A 19659-nucleotide genomic window follows, 5' to 3' on the forward strand; every position below is an offset into this window, starting at 1 on the left:
CGCTCTCCGGGCGACGAAGGTGACCGCACGCTCCCTGGGTCAAGTGATGTCCACAAATGTGGTCCAGAAGCGTCACCTTTGGCTGAACCTGGCTGATATGCGGGACACCGAGCGGACCCGGTTCCTCGATGCCCCCATATCCCAGGCCGGCCTCTTCGGCGGGGCGGTTGAGGACTTTGCCCAACATTTCTCAATCGCCCAGAAGCAGACTGAGGCTATCAAACACGTACTGCCCCGGCGGCCAGCTGCTGCTTCCACCCAGCCGCCGGCACAGTCGCCTCAGTCTGCTCCACGCCGAGGACGCCCTCCTAAGGCTCCCGCCCCTCCCACCCGGTCCAAGCAGCAGCCTTCACCCGGGCCGGGTCGCGGAGGAAGCCGTAGGAAGGCGTCCAAGTCCCCTCAGGCCGCCCCGCGCCCCGCTAAACGCCAGGCCAAGCGGCGCTCCTGAGACGGACGGCTCAGGGATGGGAAATTCTTTCGAGGAGATGGTAGCAGGACCACTCCTTCCCCCGGTGGAGGGCCGGGGGAGAATCCTTTGTTCAGCTGCTGGCCCCCGGGTCAGCAGCACCCTAATTTGGTCAAAGAAAGAATTAACACTCCCATCCCTGAGCCCACAGAGTCCGGTGATGACGGTGCGCGCCACCCACGGGTCCCGCCACTCGCATCCCACTCTGTCGCCAGCCTCCTGGCAGAGCAGACCCCAGTGGAACGTGCGTCCTTCCCTGGTCTCCTCTGTCAGGACGCAGCTGTCAACCGTGCCCCCGCACCGGGACGCCCCACAGCCTCCCTTGTCCGGGCCGGTGACGCTGCATCGCTGCAAGCCCACACCGGGTACGTCTGTACTCCGTATGACCCCGCTGGTGCAGTTTCTGGATGTCTGGCTTCAGCTTCCAGGGCTGTCCCGCTGGGTTGCACGGACCGTCAGGCGCGGCTACGCGATTCAGTTCGCGCAGGTTCCTCCCTGCTTCCGGGGAGTCCGTTCCACCATGATCGGGGCCAACGCCCCCGTCATGCGAGCGGAGATTGCCACCCTACTGGCGAAGGGTGCGATCGAACCTGTCCCTCCAGCCGAGATGAATTACGGGTTTTACAGCCCGTATTTCATTGTGCCCAAAAAGACCGGTGGGCTACGGCCAATCCTGGACCTGCGCGTCTTGAACCGTTACCTTCACCGGTTTCCGTTCAAGATGTTGACAGCGAAACGCCTTTTCGAATGCGTTCGTCCACACGATTGGTTTGCAGCGATCGACCTGAAGGACGCCTACTTCCATGTCTCCATTTTACCTCGACACAGACCGTTCCTACAGTTTGCTTTCGAGGGGCAGGCATATCAGTACGCAGTTCTACCATTCGGGCTATCTCTGTCCCCTCGCGTCTTTACGAAGATTGCCGAGGCAGCCCTTGCGCCCCTTCGGCAGCACGGGGTTCGCATCCTGAATTACATCGACGACTGGCTCATACTGGGTCACTCTCGAGAGCAGGTTTGCGGACACAGAGATCTGGTGCTCCATCACCTAGCCCGTCTGGGCCTTCGGGTCAACTGGGAGAAGAGCAAACTTTGCCCCGCGCAGAGGATCTCTTTTCTCGGTATGGATATCGACTCGGTCGCCATGTGCGCGCAGCTTTCGAGCGCGCACGCGCAGTCTCTGCTGACTTCCCTTCGACAAATCGAGGGCAAGAGTGCGGTTCCACTGAAACTATTTCAGAGGCTCCTGGGGCATATGGCATCTGCAGCCGCGGTAACGCCGCTCGGATTGCTTCATATGAGACCGCTTCAGCACTGGCTACGCGATCGAGTCCCGAGATGGGCATGGCGGTCTGGCACGCTCCGGGTACAAGTGACTCGGGCCTGCTTACAGACACTCACCCCGTGGTCGAACCTCAGTTTTCTACGGACCGGAGTGTCCTTAGAACAAGCTTCCAGGCATGTTGTTGTGACAACAGATGCATCATCCACGGGCTGGGGTGCCATGTGCAATGGACAAGCAGCCGCGGGCTCCTGGACAGGACCCCAGCGCCTTCTGCATGTCAATTGCCTCGAGTTACTGGCAGTACGGTTCGCCCTGCACCGCTTCCGAGCGTTGCTGAGGGGTCAACATGTACTAGTCAGGACAGACAACACGGCCGTAGTAGCGTACATCAACCACCAGGGCGGTCTACGCTCCCACTGTATGTCTCAACTCGCCCGCCATCTCGTTTTGTGGAGTCAGAAGCGCCTGAGGTCCCTTCGTGCTGTCCACATCCCGGGAGACCTGAACTGTGCAGCCGACGAGCTCTCACGGATTCAGCCTCTCCCCGGAGAGTGGAGACTCCACCCCCAGACGGTCCAGCTGATATGGGAACGGTTCGGCGACGCACAGGTAGATCTGTTTGCCTCCCAGGACTCTTCCCATTGCTCCCTGTATTATTCCCTGACCGAGGGCACCCTCGGCACGGATGCACTGGCGCACAGCTGGCCGTCAGGGCTACGCAAGTATGCGTTTCCCCCAGTGAGCCTTCTTGCACGGGTACTGTGCAAGATCAGGGAGGACAAGGAGCAGGTCATGTTGGTCGCCCCGTATTGGCACGGCCAGACCTGGTTCCCAGAACTTTTACTCCTTGCGACAGCCCCTCCCTGGCCTATTCCTCTGAGACCGGACCTCCTCACTCAGAGACGGGGCACCTTTTGGCACCCGCGTCCAGCGCTCTGGAAGCTCCACGTGTGGCTTCTGGACGGGACGCGGCAGGTTTGAGTAGCCTTCCACCTGCGGTGGTCGCTACCATCACTTCCGCTAGAGCTGAGTCTACGCGACGCCTCTATGCGTTGAAGTGGAACCTCTTCGTCACATGGTGCTCTTCCCGCCAAGAAGACCCCTGGAAATGCCCGATCGGGTCCGTGCTATCGTTTCTCCAGGAGGGGGTGGAGCGAAGGCTGTCTCCCTCCACCCTTAAAGTATATGTGGCCGCAATATCTGCCTACCACGATCTCCTGGGGGACAAAAAGGTAAGTCAGCACGACCTGATCATCAGGTTCCTGAGGGGGGCGAGGAGACTGAATCCTCCTCGCTCTCCTCTCGTTCCCTCTTGGGACCTCTCAGTAGTCTTAAGTGCTCTGCAGAGGCCTCCCTTTGAGCCTTTGCGGTCGGCCGAGATTAAGTTCTTGTCTATGAAGACGGCTCTGCTGACCGCATTGGCCTCGCTTAAGAGGGTCGGGGACCTGCAAGCATTTTCGGTTGACGAAGCGTGCCTTGAGTTCGGGCCGGCTAACTCTCACGTGATCCTGAGACCCCGGCCCGGATATGTGCCCAAGGTTCCTACCACTCCGTTCCGAGATCAGGTGGTGAACCTGCAAGCGCTGCCTTTGGAGGAGGCAGACCCAGCCTTGGCATTGCTCTGTCCAGTACGCGCTCTCCGCGCCTACGTAGACATGACGCAGTGTTTCAGGACCTCAGACCAGCTCTTTGTCTGTTATGGTGGAGAGCGGAAGGGAAATGCTCTCTCAAAGCATGGTTCCCTCCGGCGACCCCCACACGAGTATTTCCACCGTAAGGCTCCTCAGTGAGCAGGTGTCTTTCCCTTGGCAAGTCCCTGCCACCCCTAGGGTTAAAAATCCACCTTCGGCTGGTACCCTAGTGATCTTCCATATGCAGCCCTCAGCGGGTCATATGTGTATTCTCTAAGCCCTCCCTTCGGTAGGCATCTTGGCATTCCCTCACTGGGATATGCTTCCCAGTGTACCTTGGTATTCCTGTGATAAGTGGGAGTCCTTCGTCCGTACTAGTCTTACGACAGGGTACTCACACTTACGCAGGGCACTGGATGACGGCTGAGTGGCGTTGTTGTATTGGAACCCCCATTCGTTAGTCACTAACGTACGTCGTAGTGACTGAACGAAAGGGAACGTCTCGGTTACGTATGTAACCCTCGTTCCCTGAGGAGGGAACGGAGACGTACGTTTCCTCTGCCACGTCAGCTGTGCAGCCTGGAACGCGGAGTTCAGTCTTGGCTCCTGTAGCAGTAACATAATGCGATGTTGCCAGCGTACTTCCTTATATACCCACGAGGTGGGGCGGAGTTACGCATGCAAATTCCGCATGCCCATGGCATTGGCACTGCCATTGGGCGCTGTTGAATACTCGAAGATAATTGGCTTCTAAGCGAAAACCCCCATTCGTTAGTCACTAACGTACGTCTCCGTTCCCTCCTCAGGGAACGAGGGTTACATACGTAACCGAGACGTTATGTTTATATAAAATATTTCTAATATTTCTAATATAAATATATATACATGCAAATATTTCTTAAATATATACATGAATGAGTATGTATTTGTATATATTAATAATTATTATACACAGTACACACACACATATATATTAGGTAAACACAAACTTTTATTTTGGATGTGATTTATCACGATTAATCGATTTGACAGCACTAAAAATAATTATATATAATCATTTTAAAAAAACTTCCTAAAACATTAAACTTATCAAATTCCCTAAAATAAACTACTTCAAAAGACAATTAATGCCCTTTTAGTTGTTTAGTTGTAAAGTTCAACTGATGGGTTAAAATGTTAAATTCAAATTTCTTAAGATTTCCTTCATTTTGCAGTGAAATGCAAATGATTTAAGAACTTAGAACTATGATATGATAAAACAGAGCTAGATGATAACGACAAAGCTACAACTTTTATTTACCAAAAACTAATTTATAATCACATTAAAGATGTGTCATTAATGTGTAATTTCCCCTTTCAGAGCCATCCACGGTCCAGAATCCCACCGCCATTCACTCAGCCCGAGATGACTTTCTGAAGGTTTACTGGAATCATGCCTCTGGGGATTATGACTATTATGAAGTGACGATCGAGTATAACAGCACACATCTTCAAAGTCAGAAGCTCAATAAGACACAAAGTGAGTGTCTGTTCAGTGATTTGGTTCCAGGACGTCTCTACACTGTGACCATCAGCACTTGGAGTGGGCAGTACAACTCTGCCATCTCTATACATGGCCGAACATGTGAGTGACGTTATGTTTTAGCATCTCTTTTCCTTATTATACGCACCAAACTGTCATTAAAATAATAAATCTAACAATAATATCACTGAACACAAATCAGTCATGTGAACATCACTTAACTTTTGAATCAATATCAAATGAAAGTTTTTTGATATACCAAGCTATTTTCATGTTTCACATCAATTAATTTAACCTCTTATGTACCACATCTTCACAATGCTTTGATATATTTTGATGAATCATGGTGTTAATGCCTGTACTTCTGTTCAGTTTACGAATTGAGCTTTGGTGATTTTTCCTGTAATTGTTACTTGAATCTTTTATTTAGTCTAATTCTTTGTACTGTTTTTCTCATCAAGTATTTTATTTTAGGGCACTTAATAAATTTAGACTGTTTCCGTAAAGCTTGTTTATCAAGCTTTATTTTTTTTATTATACATCATTTAATTAACCAGAGTATGCTTTTGTAGAATTATCTGTAAGAAGCACTATACGTAGCACCTTATACACATGCTTCTTACAGATAATTCTGCAAAAGCATGTTTAAAATGAATCCAAACCTGAAGTTAGCTTAAACTGACAGAGCTAAAAAAAAAATAGGTTGTCCCTATTCTCTATTCTGAGTAATGTGTGTGTTTTGGGAATAACGTGCAATAAACCAATCAGAGTCTCATCTTCCATTCCTTTTAAAAGCCAGTTGCGCTTGTATCATGGCGGATTCACTATTTACATGGTGGAATATACTGTAGACGAGTCAGTTTAAATACATGTGTGTATTGCCACAAATTTTTTAATAAGTAGCCAATTTAATTTGTCATTACTGCAAATAGGTAATTCTAATACATGCAATGACTATGCATTATGGCATGTAGCCATTTTTATCTTTATGTACACAAAAATAATCTTTTACATAGTAATCCTTTTATTTTTAATATTTGGTATGTTTCAGGGTTCCCACGCTTCTTGAAAGTACTTGAAAGTACTTGAATTTCCGACACATGGATTTATGGCCTGGAAAGTACTTGAAAACAAATATAGGTCCCTGAAAGTGCATGAATTAAATTTTAAATACATTTTGTTTAGAATGGTGTTATTTCAAAAATTGTCCTACAGTATATGCGCTATTAAAGACAGAACGAAACGTTGCTTATGTTTGGGGGGTGGAGGGGTAGAGGGGGAAAAAACTTGAACTGATGGAGAGCAGTACATACGCTTGCTGAAAATGAAAAGTTGCGATTTTCTAGGCCGAAATGGCTAGCTATAGGAACCATACTCTCATTCCTGCATAATAATCAAGGAACTTTGCTGCCATACAATGGGTGCAGCGGAGCAATGATATTACACAGCTCCTGAAAATAGGCTAACTTACGTCAACATAACCAACGTGACAACTTACTTGCACAGAGAGCGTGCTGGGGACTATTTTTTGGCGCTGTGTAATATCATTGCACTCTGCACCCATGGTACGGCTCAAAGTTCCTTGATCATTATGCAGGAATGAGAGTATAGTTCCTAGGCTAGCCATATTGGTCTAGGAACTACAACTTTTAATTTTTCTGTCGGTCTTAGTAGCCTTCACGATGTAACTATACAACTCACAACATATAAATAGGAAAATGTTGACGTTATTTTGTCACTTATTTGTCACTTATTGAGCAGTAGGCTAGCTGGAGCCGTTTACCTCCAGTCTTTGTGCTGTGCTAGGCTAGCTGGAGCCATTTACCTCCAGTCTTTGTGCTAAGCTAGGCTAGTGGTATGTGCGTCAGACAGAGTTGAGACACAACCAGACATGGAGATGAGAATGGTATGTATGGACTTATCTAACTCTGGGGGATACAATGAATAAGCTAGAGTCCCAAAAAGTAGATGTGCTCCTTTAAGTAGCCTACTTTAAGAGGTCTTTCGTGATGCTACATATGCTGGGTTAATAGCATAGCAACGCACCAACAATGCGCCTGAACACGACTCGTTTTCAGACCAGCATGCCCATGGGTGCACAAATAGGCACAAATGCATTTGCTATTTAAACAACGTGGCGCAGGATGAGAAAATGATAACTGAAACTAGCAAAAAACACTTGCCACATTGCGCCGGGTGTATGATAGGGCCCAATGACTCTTATAAATGACATTGTTTTTCGCTTTCTTGTATGAGAAAAGATGTAATCAGTGGACTACAATAAAATTTCACCCTTGTGTTTTTCAGTCCCGGGTGCTGTGGGTAATTTGTCCCTGACGGAGTGTGGAAGCAGTTTTTTGAGGGTGAACTGGACGTCTGCGCCAGGAGATGTCGATAATTATGAGGTTCAGATTCTCTTCAATGACACGCAGGTGTCACCAGCTGTGAATCTGAGCAGCACAGTTAGGGAACACCTGTTCTCTTCGCTCACACCAGGCCGGCTCTACAAGATGGTGCTGTCTACTCACAGCGGGTCATACCAGCGTGCCGAGATCCTTGAGGGCCGGACAGGTACTGCAAGATTTGTATTGATAATGCACATATGCTTGAATATAATTTGCTCTAAAATCAAAATTAAGAAATTATATTTTCTATAAAGAAAATGAAAAATATACAGTATGTTTTGGATTTGAATTGTGATATAATTGTCATGGATTCAAGTTTATACCTCGTAGTATTTGTTGTACTGCCTTAAATTTATCCTAATTTAAATCATTGCAATACAGTAATACTGTGGGTGTAACAACGAAGGCATGTTTTTATTTATTTATTTTTTTTTTTTAATTCTTATAAAGAATAAGAATTGTCCATTTTGATTTTATGTTGACTTTAAATGTCCTATTACCTTTGAAGGGTGAAACATTAATTTTCATATTTTTTAATTACATTTTCTTTATTAAAAAATATAATTTTAATGAAATCATTTTGTTTTGACTTTGGACCAAATGTGAAGCAAAAACAACCTGGACATATATTTTATAAGATTCATATTTAAATGTAATACGTTTTATTATGAAGCTAAATATTTTAACATTGCATTAAGTAGTGGTTTAATATGTTATTTGTTTTTAAAAAAGTAAAATCATTCTCATTTGAAATAAATCTGAACTGAAGAATCATACTCATTATATCATTATATACAGTACACTCAATTAGGTGTTGAACCCGACAGGATTTGAGTCAAGATGCATTATTAGCAGCATCACCATCCTTTGTGTAACAGCTGCGTAATTTTCTTTCCCCCATCGTACCAACCAGTACCCAGTCAGGTTCGGAGTGTCCGTCTGAGCGCTGGCACCATAGACAGCAGTCTCAGAGCTTCTTGGTCCTCTGGTGATGGAGACATGGACTTCTACTTAGTGTCTCTGTTTCAGGAGACACATGTCAAGGACATCACACATGTCCCTAAACACATCACACAGACAGAATTTCACAACCTAATACCTGGTCAACTGTATTCAGTTACTGTGCAGACGGTCAGTGGAACTCGGACGAACAACAGCACAACTAGTGGCAGAACCGGTGAGAAACACATATAATAATGGTGTTGTACATGTCAGAACAAGAACTTCAAGTGGAAAGACAACACTTCATGAATCTGATTCATTAAATAGTATTGTCAAGTGCTTGAAACCAGAAACTAAAGTCCAATGTGTGTGTTTCAGACCCCTCTGCAGTCACTGGCCTACTAGCAGATAATGACCTCAGCACACACAGTCTGTTGGTGAGCTGGACTGGAGCTGTGGGTATTTATGATGGATACAGTCTCCAGCTACTAGATGACAGTGACAGAGTGATTGTCAACGCCTCTGTGCCCGCCGCTAAAAACCGCTACCTGTTTAAGAATTTAACGGCAGGAAGGTGGTACAAAACACACGTTCAGACAATCAGTGGCACAGCCAAAAGCAAGGACGTCACCACTGAGGGACAAACACGTAAGACCTTTTGTGTGTTTAAAGTAACTTAAAATCAAAATTGACCCTATTTACTTCATTTTTTATTCACTTGCCAACTTATCACTTTCACAAGTGGTGGTAGTATTTTAGTAAGTGATGCAAATGAAAAATTAAATAGCATTATGAAAGTTAGTTACTGCAAATTGAAACGTTGAATAGAAACACTTATGATCTGTAGTGAAAATGATGCTTTGTGGTTTTGTGTATTGTACTAACATAGTTGAAAATATGCTGACAGTTTTGAAAATGTATCACTTGCTTGTGAAAACAATACAGAAGCAATTCTGGTTCCTGGTTCTATTGTGCATGTTTTGTCACTGCACATGGTTTTTATCCATAATAATTTTTGTTGCACTGTAAGATGCAATGTCTTTTCAATGTAAAAATGTTTCAATGTTTCATTAAATTATGTTATAAAAATGTTGCAATGTAACTTGCACCAAGTTAATTCCACATAGATTAAACCAAACCTATTTGAAGCACTGATATTAAAATTCTTATACCGATAAGCAGACACTTATGTTCATTACATAACCGATAATTGCCAGTATTAAATAAATACAAATATTTCGTGTATTTTAATTATTGTAATAGCTTTTAAACATAAAGAAAATGTTAGTATTACCTTACAGTGCATTTTTAAAAATCTAAATCCAGTCTTAAACTACATGCGAAATGCAACATTTTTAAATATTCATGTTATTATTATTATTATATTAATAATAAACAAAGCATTGGTATTACTTTACAGTACCTTTTAAAAATCTAAATCCAGTCTTAACCTGCCTACAAAATCCACCAGATTACGGATACTACTAGTACTGCTACTACTTTATTTATTTTAAAGTAGTTTAAAGGTGCAAAAATTCTGATTTTATTAATTTTTCTGGATTTAGATGTTTAAAAATTTACTGTAAGGGAATACTGATATTTTGGTAAAACTTTACAATACGGGTGCACTAATATGCATTAATTCATGCTTAACTAATGTACATATAATCATGATTTAATGTATGACTCAAGAAGAACTAAACCATTTATTAATGATTACTGCATCAGCAACTAATGAAGATTCTATATGATTAATAGATTAAGTAATCATTAAATTGTTATTAGTTAAATGTGTCATATTGTATTAATTCCCTAATAACATATTATATTAACTAATAGTGTAAATTCACATGTTAATTACCACAATGGTTGAAGCCATGCATTTATTTACTTGTTGAGGCACATGACTATTAACCAATTCAAAATTCATTCAAAAGCCATCACCCCAATGACATATTACTTAACATTAAGTAAGGGTCATGTGCCTCAACAAGTAAACTCAAGATTGTATTACATTTTGAGAAAATTATTACATTATAAACATTTTATTAAAATAATAATGTAATACTTAATGCAATTACATTATGTGCAGTTTTTACATTATGAGTTGCTACATCGATCAATGATGACAAGACCTGTTATCCAAATCTCCTCAGGTCCAGCAGCAGTGACCGGACTACACATATGCTCCAACACAAGCAGCGACCTCTCATTCTGCTGGGCTGCAGCGGAGGGCCAGGTGGACAGATGTGATCTTGAGCTGTATGATCAGGGCAAGACCATACAGTGTCACAGGAAACTGGAAAAAGATGTTCTGAACTGGTCCTTCACACACCTGCTGCCAGGAATGCTGTATAATATGGTGATCATCAGCAGGAGTGGGAAGCTAAGCAGTCAGTCATCTATATGGGCACGTACAGGTGAATACTTAAGCGGCACCTGAAGCATCCCATTTCCAAAACACACATAATTCATCATTAGACTTCCACGACACAAATCGGCACAATGCCAAATGCTCATTATAACAGTATGAACAACTTAAATACACAATAAAAACAAAACATTGCACTTTTCTAAAATAAAGAAAACAAACAAGATGCCGCTTTCTGCCTCATGGTTTCCTTTCCATGAAGTTAGAGGAACGCGTCACAAAAATGTATCGAAACTAAGCGTAGGCTACTAGCAAACTCCATATACACTAGCTGTGTCTCATTTAATTTCATTTTGAAGGCTGCATCCTCTGGAGGACACATCCTGTGAAGGATGCTGTATATGGAGTGTCCTTAATCAGAATTAAACGAGACGTCCTCCGTAGGACACACAGGCAGGAAGTATCACGTTGATATGCCAACACGTTCACAGTGAAGTTGCACTCTCACACCAGTTATGTGAATGAAAATTATTTATAACTTGAAAATGGCTATGAAATGTTTCTTGCCTTGACAGCAAAGTACTGTTCTGAACGTTTAAAAATCACTTAACACTTGTAATCCTGTTTACCACAACTATCTATTTGAGGTAATACAGCTTAAAAACAAAAACAAGCTTGAAACCACTTAAGTTTAAACACCACATCTTCGCTTGCATGTCTGCCGGCGGCGCCATTTTTTCAAATAATATTTAAAAAACATGACGGTTGTTAATGGCGACGCAAAGAATTGTGAGTTATCTGCAGCAGCGAAGGATACACCTCATGCACACTCCGAATTCCTGAAAAGAAGGGCGCATTTGAAGGTCGCACTTCGCACTTACAAAGTAAGTGTCCTACTTACTTTTCTGAAATGAGACAGCCTTGATGACGCATGTAGCCTTCAAATGCGACCTCTGGAGGACGCAACCTTGCGAAATGAGACAGCTTATATTGCCAAAAGTACTGGGATGCCCCTTTAAATCATCAGGTGTTCCAATCACTTCGATGGCCACAGGTGTATACAATCAGGGGTCCTCTGAGTTAAGAGAAAGAGCCAGGGATAGGGAATTATCCATCTAGAAACCTCCTTCTACTAACTCAACCTGCGAACCCCATGACCGATCGCCACTCTGCCTTTTCAGTAGTGGGACCCAAACCACGAGGTGCAGGCGCTTGACTCGAGAAGAGAGCCAAGTGGAATCTGAGCTTGCAGACATTGAATCTCTCGGTATGCTGATAGTCAGCCTCCTCAGTGGCTGACCTAGCATGCTCCTCTCCCATCACACACATCAGATGAGAGTCGTCAGGTGTAATATAACGAGGACAGGGAGTCACACACACATCGGCTGCGTCCGAAAATCTAGGCAGTTGACTCCTTGCCTTGCTGCCTTATAAGACAATGGCTTGTAAGGCAGTGTTTGTACATTAAAGCACCTCACGAAACTGATTTCGGACAGACTTCTAAGGCAGTGTAACAGTTTAATGATCTACAGCAAAATAGAGAGAGCTTTGGTAAGATCTAAACAAATATTTAATTACTACATTAGTAATTTCTGGCTAGAAATGACATCAGAAGTGGAAAATCTTGGTCTACACACAAACTGACCAGCAAATGCAACTTTTGGACACCATCTGCCACAGAATGGAACGCACAGGATTGTGGGATATCAAAGGCAGCGAAGGATACATCTATGCTGCATTCAAAACTCAATCAGATGAAGGTATCTCAGGAGACAGGAAGTGAAGCTAACATTAGATTCGGAAGTGCCTTGATGGCTTCCGACCTTGAAATGTGTCCTCCAAAGGCAGCATTTTTCAGGTTACGGACGCAGCCATCCTAAAACTCGACCCTGACATGATGGCAGCATTTCTGGCATCTATTTATGGACTTTGTTATGTGCTACATTGTGTTGTGACGTTTATACATTTGGCCAATCAGTTTGGCACGTTAAGACACGTGCTTAGCATCAACGTCATGACGCGGCATCAAGTTCCACTCAAAAAGGAACAATTTTTTCAAAGTTACAAACAAACTAAAAACTACTTATGAAAAATCCAAACTAAGCTAAACTAAACTAAACTGAAAACAACAAAATACATTTCTAAATCTAACAATTTACAAAACTAGAACTGGTCTAGAATTGAAATAGATGTAATTTTTATGTTACTGTACAGTATATCAAAATGTTTGTAACCAGTGAAAATCTGTAGCATTTTTATCCTTGAACCCCAAATTTCAAGTCATTTCTGACTCTTGCTCATTCTAATCTGTCTAATAAAAAGCTAAAAGCACATAACTAAACACATCTTTTATATATGAAGATATTGTCACTAAAAAGCTGTCCAATTATTATCAGTTAGAGATTTCAATGGATTTTTTGTTAGTTTGACAAAACTTGTTTGTTTGTTTTCCCAGCTCCTGCCTCAGTCATAGATCTACATGTTGAGAATCAGGGTCAAATGGACAGTCTTCTTCTGAGCTGGACACGTGGTCCTGGAGCACTTACTGGATATTCAGTCACTGTAGATGGCTTTGAGCAGCATTTGGGTCCAGAGAGCACTCAGGTGGTCTTCCAAAGACTAGTGGCTGGTCGGCTTTATCCTGCTACGATTCAGACCTGGAGTGAAGATCTGACCAACACTACGACTGCAGTAGGGCGCACAGGTCAGTGCTGCTGCAAGTCAGCACTAAAGCTCTTGAATTATGTTTCACCTTATCACTGATCTAATGCCATAGTGATGAGCCTATTTCGTTTCATTTTTTAAATATTGCAATTTTTAAAACAGTATGCAACAATATATATTTTATGCTGAAAATCCTCTTCTCCGCTGCACCTATAATTTTTTTAGTAAATAATGACTTGATCCTCACTTAAAGTATCATACAAAATCAGAAGACTTGAAATATAATGACCAAGTCATATTAATGAAACTTTTATGATACTTTTATAATGATTTGTGACCTTTTTGGAGCGCAGCAGCACTTAGCTTTCATCAAATAAAGTAGCTTGGACATTTTTCTAAAACTAAAGCTAAATTACTCCTATTATATCAAAACAGTTCCTGCACCACCATCATCAATTTCCATCAGCAGCTCTTCCGGCTCTTTGGAGATACATTGGCATGTCCCATATACAGGAGACTATGATGATTTTGAAGTGACGTGGTCTCCTCAGGACACACTTCAGCTTTCTCGTCTTCATTCCACTCAGCGTATCCTGGAAGGACTTCATCCAGGCCGGCTCTATAATATCAGCCTACGGACTGTCAGTGGGATCACACACAGTCCTGTGACCTACAGCAGTCCTGTTTATCAAACTGTCAGAACCCGTGAGTACAGATTCATCAACCACTAGAGCTCATACCAGGACTGACAAAAATTATGTTGAAAGTTATTTGTGGCCAGTTTCACATCCTACAGTATTTAAACAAATTAAAAAACTTTAACTAAAGTTAAGTATGTGATTAACTTATGAAAGAACATACAGTAACATCTAAAAACCTGTGGGCTTTGTTTTGCATATGGCTCTTAGATTTCAGATTAAAAAAAAAAAAAAAAAAAAAAACATATATATATATATATATATATACACTCATCTAAAGGATTATTAGGAAGACCTGTTCAATTTGTCATTAATGCAATTATCTAATCAACCAATCACATGGCAGTTGCTTCAATGCATTTAGGGGTGTGGTCCTGGTCAATACAATCTCCTGAACTCCAAACTGAATGTCAGAATGGGAAAGAAAGGTGATTTAAGCAATTTTGAGCGTGGCATGGTTGTTGGTGCCAAACAGGCCGGTCTGAGTATTTCACAATCTGCTCAGTTACTGGGATTTTCACGCACAACCATTTCTAGGGTTTACAAAGAATGGTGTGAAAAGGAAAAAACATCCAGTATGCGGCAGTCCTGTGGGCGAAAATGCCTTGTTGATGCTAGAGGTCAGAGGGGAATGGGCCGACTGATTCAAGCTGATAGAAGAGCAACTTTGACTGAAATAACCACTCGTTACAACCGAGGTAGGCAGCAAAGCATTTGTGAAGCCACAACACGCACAACCTTGAGGCGGATGGGCTACAACAGCAGAAGACCAAATCGGGTACCACTCATCTCCACTACAAATAGGAAAAAGAGGCTGCAATTTGCACAAGCTCACCAAAATTGGACAGTTGAAGACTGGAAAAATGTTGCCTGGTCTGATGAGTCTCGATTTCTGTTGAGACATTCAGATGGTAGAGTCAGAATTTGGCATAAACAGAATGAGAACATGGATCCATCATGCCTTGATACCACTGTGCAGGCTGGTGGTGGTGGTGTAATGGTGTGGGGGATGTTTTCTAGGCACACTTTAGGCCCCTTAGTGCCAATTGGGCATCGTTTAAATGCCACGGCCTACCTGACCATTGTTTCTGACCATGTCCATCCCTTTATGACCACCATCCTCTGATGGCTACTTCCAGCAGGATAATGCAGCATGTCACAAAACTCGAATCATTTCAAATTGGTTTCTTGAACATGACAATGAGTTCACTGTACTAAAATGGCTGCCACAGTTACCAGATCTCAACCCAATAGAGCATCTTTGGGATGTGGTGGAACCGGAGCTTCGTGCCCTGGATGTGCATCCCACAAATCTCCATCAACTGCAAGATGCTATCCTATCAATATGGGCCAACATTTCTAAGGAATGCTTTCAGCACCTTGTTGAATCAATGCCACGTAGAATTAAGGCAGTTCTGAAGGCGAAAGGGGGTTAAACACAGTATTAGTATGGTCTTCCTAATAATCCTTTAGGTGAGTATATATATATATATATATATATATATATATATATATATATATATATATATATATATATATATATATATATATATATATATATATATATATATATATATATATATATATATATTAATTGTCATAATTCTTAACCCTAAAGAGACTTTCGGGACAAATGTGGGCAAAATCATTAAAAAAACAAAAAGACTTCCCTTAATCTGAGCAGTACAAGACTTGGCTACTTTTCCTAAGTTTGCCACCTGAACACACTGAAGTTAATAAATAAACCTAAAGAAATAACAAAAATAAGCATATTTTACTTTTAAAAAAGATGGTACTTTAGAGGTAAATAAATTCATTAATACCCCAAAAAAGTCATAAATTGATAGATTTTATTTTATCGAAGATGGTGATATAACATTTATTTAAAAACAAAAAAATTGGGATCACACCTGAGACCTTGTGCCCTTTGTGCACCTTTGTGCCCAAATTTGTCCACGAAGGACCAATTAAGGGCTGCTATACAAAGTCTGTATGTGTTTAAAAAAATATCTGTAAAATAAAAGACTAATGATGCACCCAGCAAGTGTAACTGAATGAATCAGAGAATCAATCTTATTGAGTGTTTTTGGTGAACAGAATTAAAAGCGTTGAGTCACTGGGATGAACTAATCTCATCCTAGCTGTTCTGGAATGTGTAGTAGTTTGGTAAATAATGTAATGAACACAGTCGATTCCTCTGCACTGAAACATTATCTGTTCTTTCTGGGATCAACTTCCAGCCCTGGTATTAGATCTAGATTAGATTATAATAGGTTTTGGAGAATGATTTAGTGAATATTTGCTCAGAAACTCAAATATTAAACTCTGTAAATTACTGTAGATTTAGTGATTATAAGAGATTTATTTTTCTCTACAGCTCCACATTCAACTCCAAGCATCCACTGTTTCCCCTTGAGCTCGACCTCTGTCTACTGTTCCTGGATGCCTCCAGAGTCCGATTATGACTCTTATGTTGTGGAATGCCACAATCAGGGCTCCAGGACACCAGTGTACACTTACACACTGGGACATGATGCTCTCTCGCAGCGTTTTGACAGGCTGGAACCCTTCAGAAACTACACCATTTACATTACAGTGATGTCTGGAGACAAGCAAAGTTCAACCACAAAAAACAGCGTTATCACTATGATCGACAGTAAGTGACATTAGAACACAATCTTGCTCATACTTCTTCAAATCACAAACTCTCATTAAAGACTTCTGGTCACTTTATCGGTGCATATTGCTGTATAATGTGATCTCAACATGGCAGCCATCATGAGGGGCAACCTACTCAGTGTAAAATAAAACAGCTTTTTTCTAGAACACAGATTTTAATCATTTTAATTAAAGTTAATACTAGATTTTTTTTTTTTTTGCAGTCTGGATGAGTCAACGCTAGTTGCCTAAAGTTGACAGATTTCACAGAAAATCGCAAACATGTTTATAAAAGCTACTTAAATGTCCTATTTGAACTAAGGCCTAATCATGGTTTAATCTGAGCCCATTCTATGAAACCAGGCCATTGTTTTCATTTGTCATGCTTGGCTCAAATTCAAGCTCCTGAATGGACATAGGGCTCACATACCTGGTCAGAATTAGCTGGCATAGCTCTGGGTCATGTGGGGGGCTCTGGCTTAGCGGGCTTAGGCACTGGCTCTGGGTTTGTGGCAGGTGCATGGAGGTGTTGGCTGGGTTCTGGTTCTGTGGTGGTTGTAGACAAGGACATCGACAATGGGTAAGCATATTCCAAGCAACAGAGAATGACTTCTTGCCATGTAAAATTTCCCAAATTTGGCAGATCCAGCATTCCTTAATAATTCGGTCCTATACATTCCAGCGCCCAGCGAGAGCCCCTCAGACCCCGTTCTGATACGGGCGGGGAAATTCACACAGGGAGAGTCACACTGTTGTTCCGCAAGACCCACTCAGCATACTTATTGGATAACGCTGGGAAGCGTGCCTGGAGGACGCTGTGGGAGCCACATCATGCCCGGAGGGAGTTACCATGTGGAGAATATACGTATGGACTGGCCTTGGGCAGTGCAACATACGGAAGTCCCAGGGGTGGCCCCGGCCTGTTGTAGGCAGGGGAACAACACCGTACTGAGACGGCAGGGGAACTCTGCCGAGGGAAAGACACGAGCTCGCCGAAGGGAGCTGTACCGTGGAGAATACACATATGGGACCGCCGCAGGGGTCACGACATACGGAACCCAGCCTGACACAAGTTCCACCAATGCATACAAGTGCCAGACCTGGCGTCGTACGCTCTGCCACATCCGACTGCCGTGGGTTGCGGAGGACTCAACAGGGTTCACCATTTCCTGGGGAACTCGAGTGGAGAAGATAAGCGCATGTATCTGTTCCATGGGGAAGGGAGTGGCACAGCAAGCCAACACTTAGAACGGGCACTTCAGCGTTGCTGACTATGGGAAGCAAGCACACGAGAAGCAACCGGCTATAAAACCTAGCGAACGTGTTTGGTGTCGCCCAGCCCGCAGCCCTACAAATGTCTGTCAGCGAGGTGCCACGAGCCAGCGCCCAGGAAGAAGCTAGCACCCCTGGTGGAGTGAGCTCTAACCCCGAGTGGGCAGGGCACGTCTTGGGATTCATACGCCAAGACGATGGCATCCACTATCCAGTGGGCCATCCTCTGCTTGGAGACAAAATACGTACCAATATGTACATATCATTGCAGTTTCAAAGTGAAATGTCCACTGGGTGGCGCTAAAAGCTTAGTTTTTTTCCGGAACAGGGGTGCCATGAGCGTGAATCTGACGTTTTATTACGTTGTTTTTTTAACGTACACCTACACTGAACTCTAAACCTACCCGATAGTGTTAACAAAAGCAAATGTGACAAAAATACAATAGTAACCATGTCATTTTAACTTGTGTGAACTCATCTTTGAGCTCTTTTATCATGACTTGTCTTTCACAGGATTCATACCTGAGCTTCAGCATTGCAAGTACAAATCTGTACCAGCTGAGCTACTGAGCAAGCTTGTTATATCAGAAAAGCCGAACATATGAAGCTGGTTAAGTGACGCAAACTCCAAAATGTATTAATTTACATTGTACAAAAAAAAACGATAAAAAGTGCTTGCTGTTTTAATTGCCTCTAGTGTTCATTTCACTTTGAAACTGCAGTGATATGTACATATTGGTACGTGTTTTGGGGTTTGCAAAAACGTTGCCAGAGGTACATTTTGGCAATGAGACCAGGTGGATTAATTTAGGTAGTTATAAAACATTTACTAGTTGTCAGTAAACTATTTCTGTGAGCTCATCGAAAGTGGGGACTATTTATGCCTCGTAAAGGAGATTTTTACAAAGAAGATTTAAAGGCTCAGTTCTCTTCTGCACGGCTGTTCTCAAATGTTTTAAAGTTAGTACTGTTTTGACACTGCAAAATATTTTATTATATTATTATTGTTTTATCTAAATTGTATTTGTTGTATTTTGGCACTCCTGTAATCCAGTGTAATCCGCTGGTACATTTTTATTCAGCAATGTTTACACTTTACAGAAAAGTATTTGTATATCAGATTGCAGAGGCTTAGTTTCCTTTTACTGCAGTCATGTTTACTGGCGGTCTACAGGAATATTATTTTCTATGACATTAAAGAGGTTTCATTTTAATTTTATATTAATTTACTAGTTGTACAGTCTCCATTTTTGCATTTTGAAATAAATATGTGCTATATTTTCCTGTGTTCTGTTCAGAAGAGAACGGAGCCGAACATAAGCTTTACAAATTGTCCTCACTTTAGATGAGCTCACAGAAATAGTTTACTTACAAAAACTAAGTGTTTTATAACAACCTGAATTAATCATGTATTACAGTAGGAATATGTGTTAATAAAGCATTTATTAACACAGTGAGTAACTAGCCTATTACTATATGTCTAAATAATAAGATGTATAAATGTACGTTTAAAAAGTTTATTAATCCTTTACTTACACTTTCTAAATGATCTGATGAACCACTGACAACTCCTAAATAACTGGTTTGTAAATAATGTAAGAAATTATAAATTGATAATTTATAAAGTATGAAAATACAATTATTAAACACATGTGTTTAATTTATGTTTATAAATCAAGAATAAAGCATTTATAGCTGTATTTATAGACTGCTTAGTAATGTCTATTAATGCTTTATAAATGATG

The 19659-nt window shown here is 42.2% G+C and overlaps 1 protein-coding gene across 2 annotated transcripts in view; it reads left to right on the forward strand.

Annotated features, from left to right (window-relative positions):
- The window catches only part of ptprb (protein tyrosine phosphatase receptor type b), an 83886-nt gene that overhangs the window by 27662 nt on the left and 36565 nt on the right, over positions 1 to 19659 (forward strand). For both annotated transcript variants that reach the window (XM_079818284.1, XM_079818285.1), the window contains exons 9-16: positions 4743 to 5006; positions 7212 to 7475; positions 8223 to 8486; positions 8630 to 8899; positions 10408 to 10671; positions 13078 to 13326; positions 13722 to 13991; positions 16362 to 16640. In XM_079818284.1, the coding sequence (XP_079674410.1) occupies positions 4743 to 5006; positions 7212 to 7475; positions 8223 to 8486; positions 8630 to 8899; positions 10408 to 10671; positions 13078 to 13326; positions 13722 to 13991; positions 16362 to 16640 (2124 nt within the window). The remainder of the gene's footprint in view (positions 1 to 4742; positions 5007 to 7211; positions 7476 to 8222; positions 8487 to 8629; positions 8900 to 10407; positions 10672 to 13077; positions 13327 to 13721; positions 13992 to 16361; positions 16641 to 19659) is intronic.

This window comes from Gobio gobio (assembly GCF_949357685.1).
Source record: "Gobio gobio genome assembly, chromosome: 5".
NCBI classification, from domain to species: Eukaryota; Metazoa; Chordata; class Actinopteri; order Cypriniformes; family Gobionidae; genus Gobio; species Gobio gobio.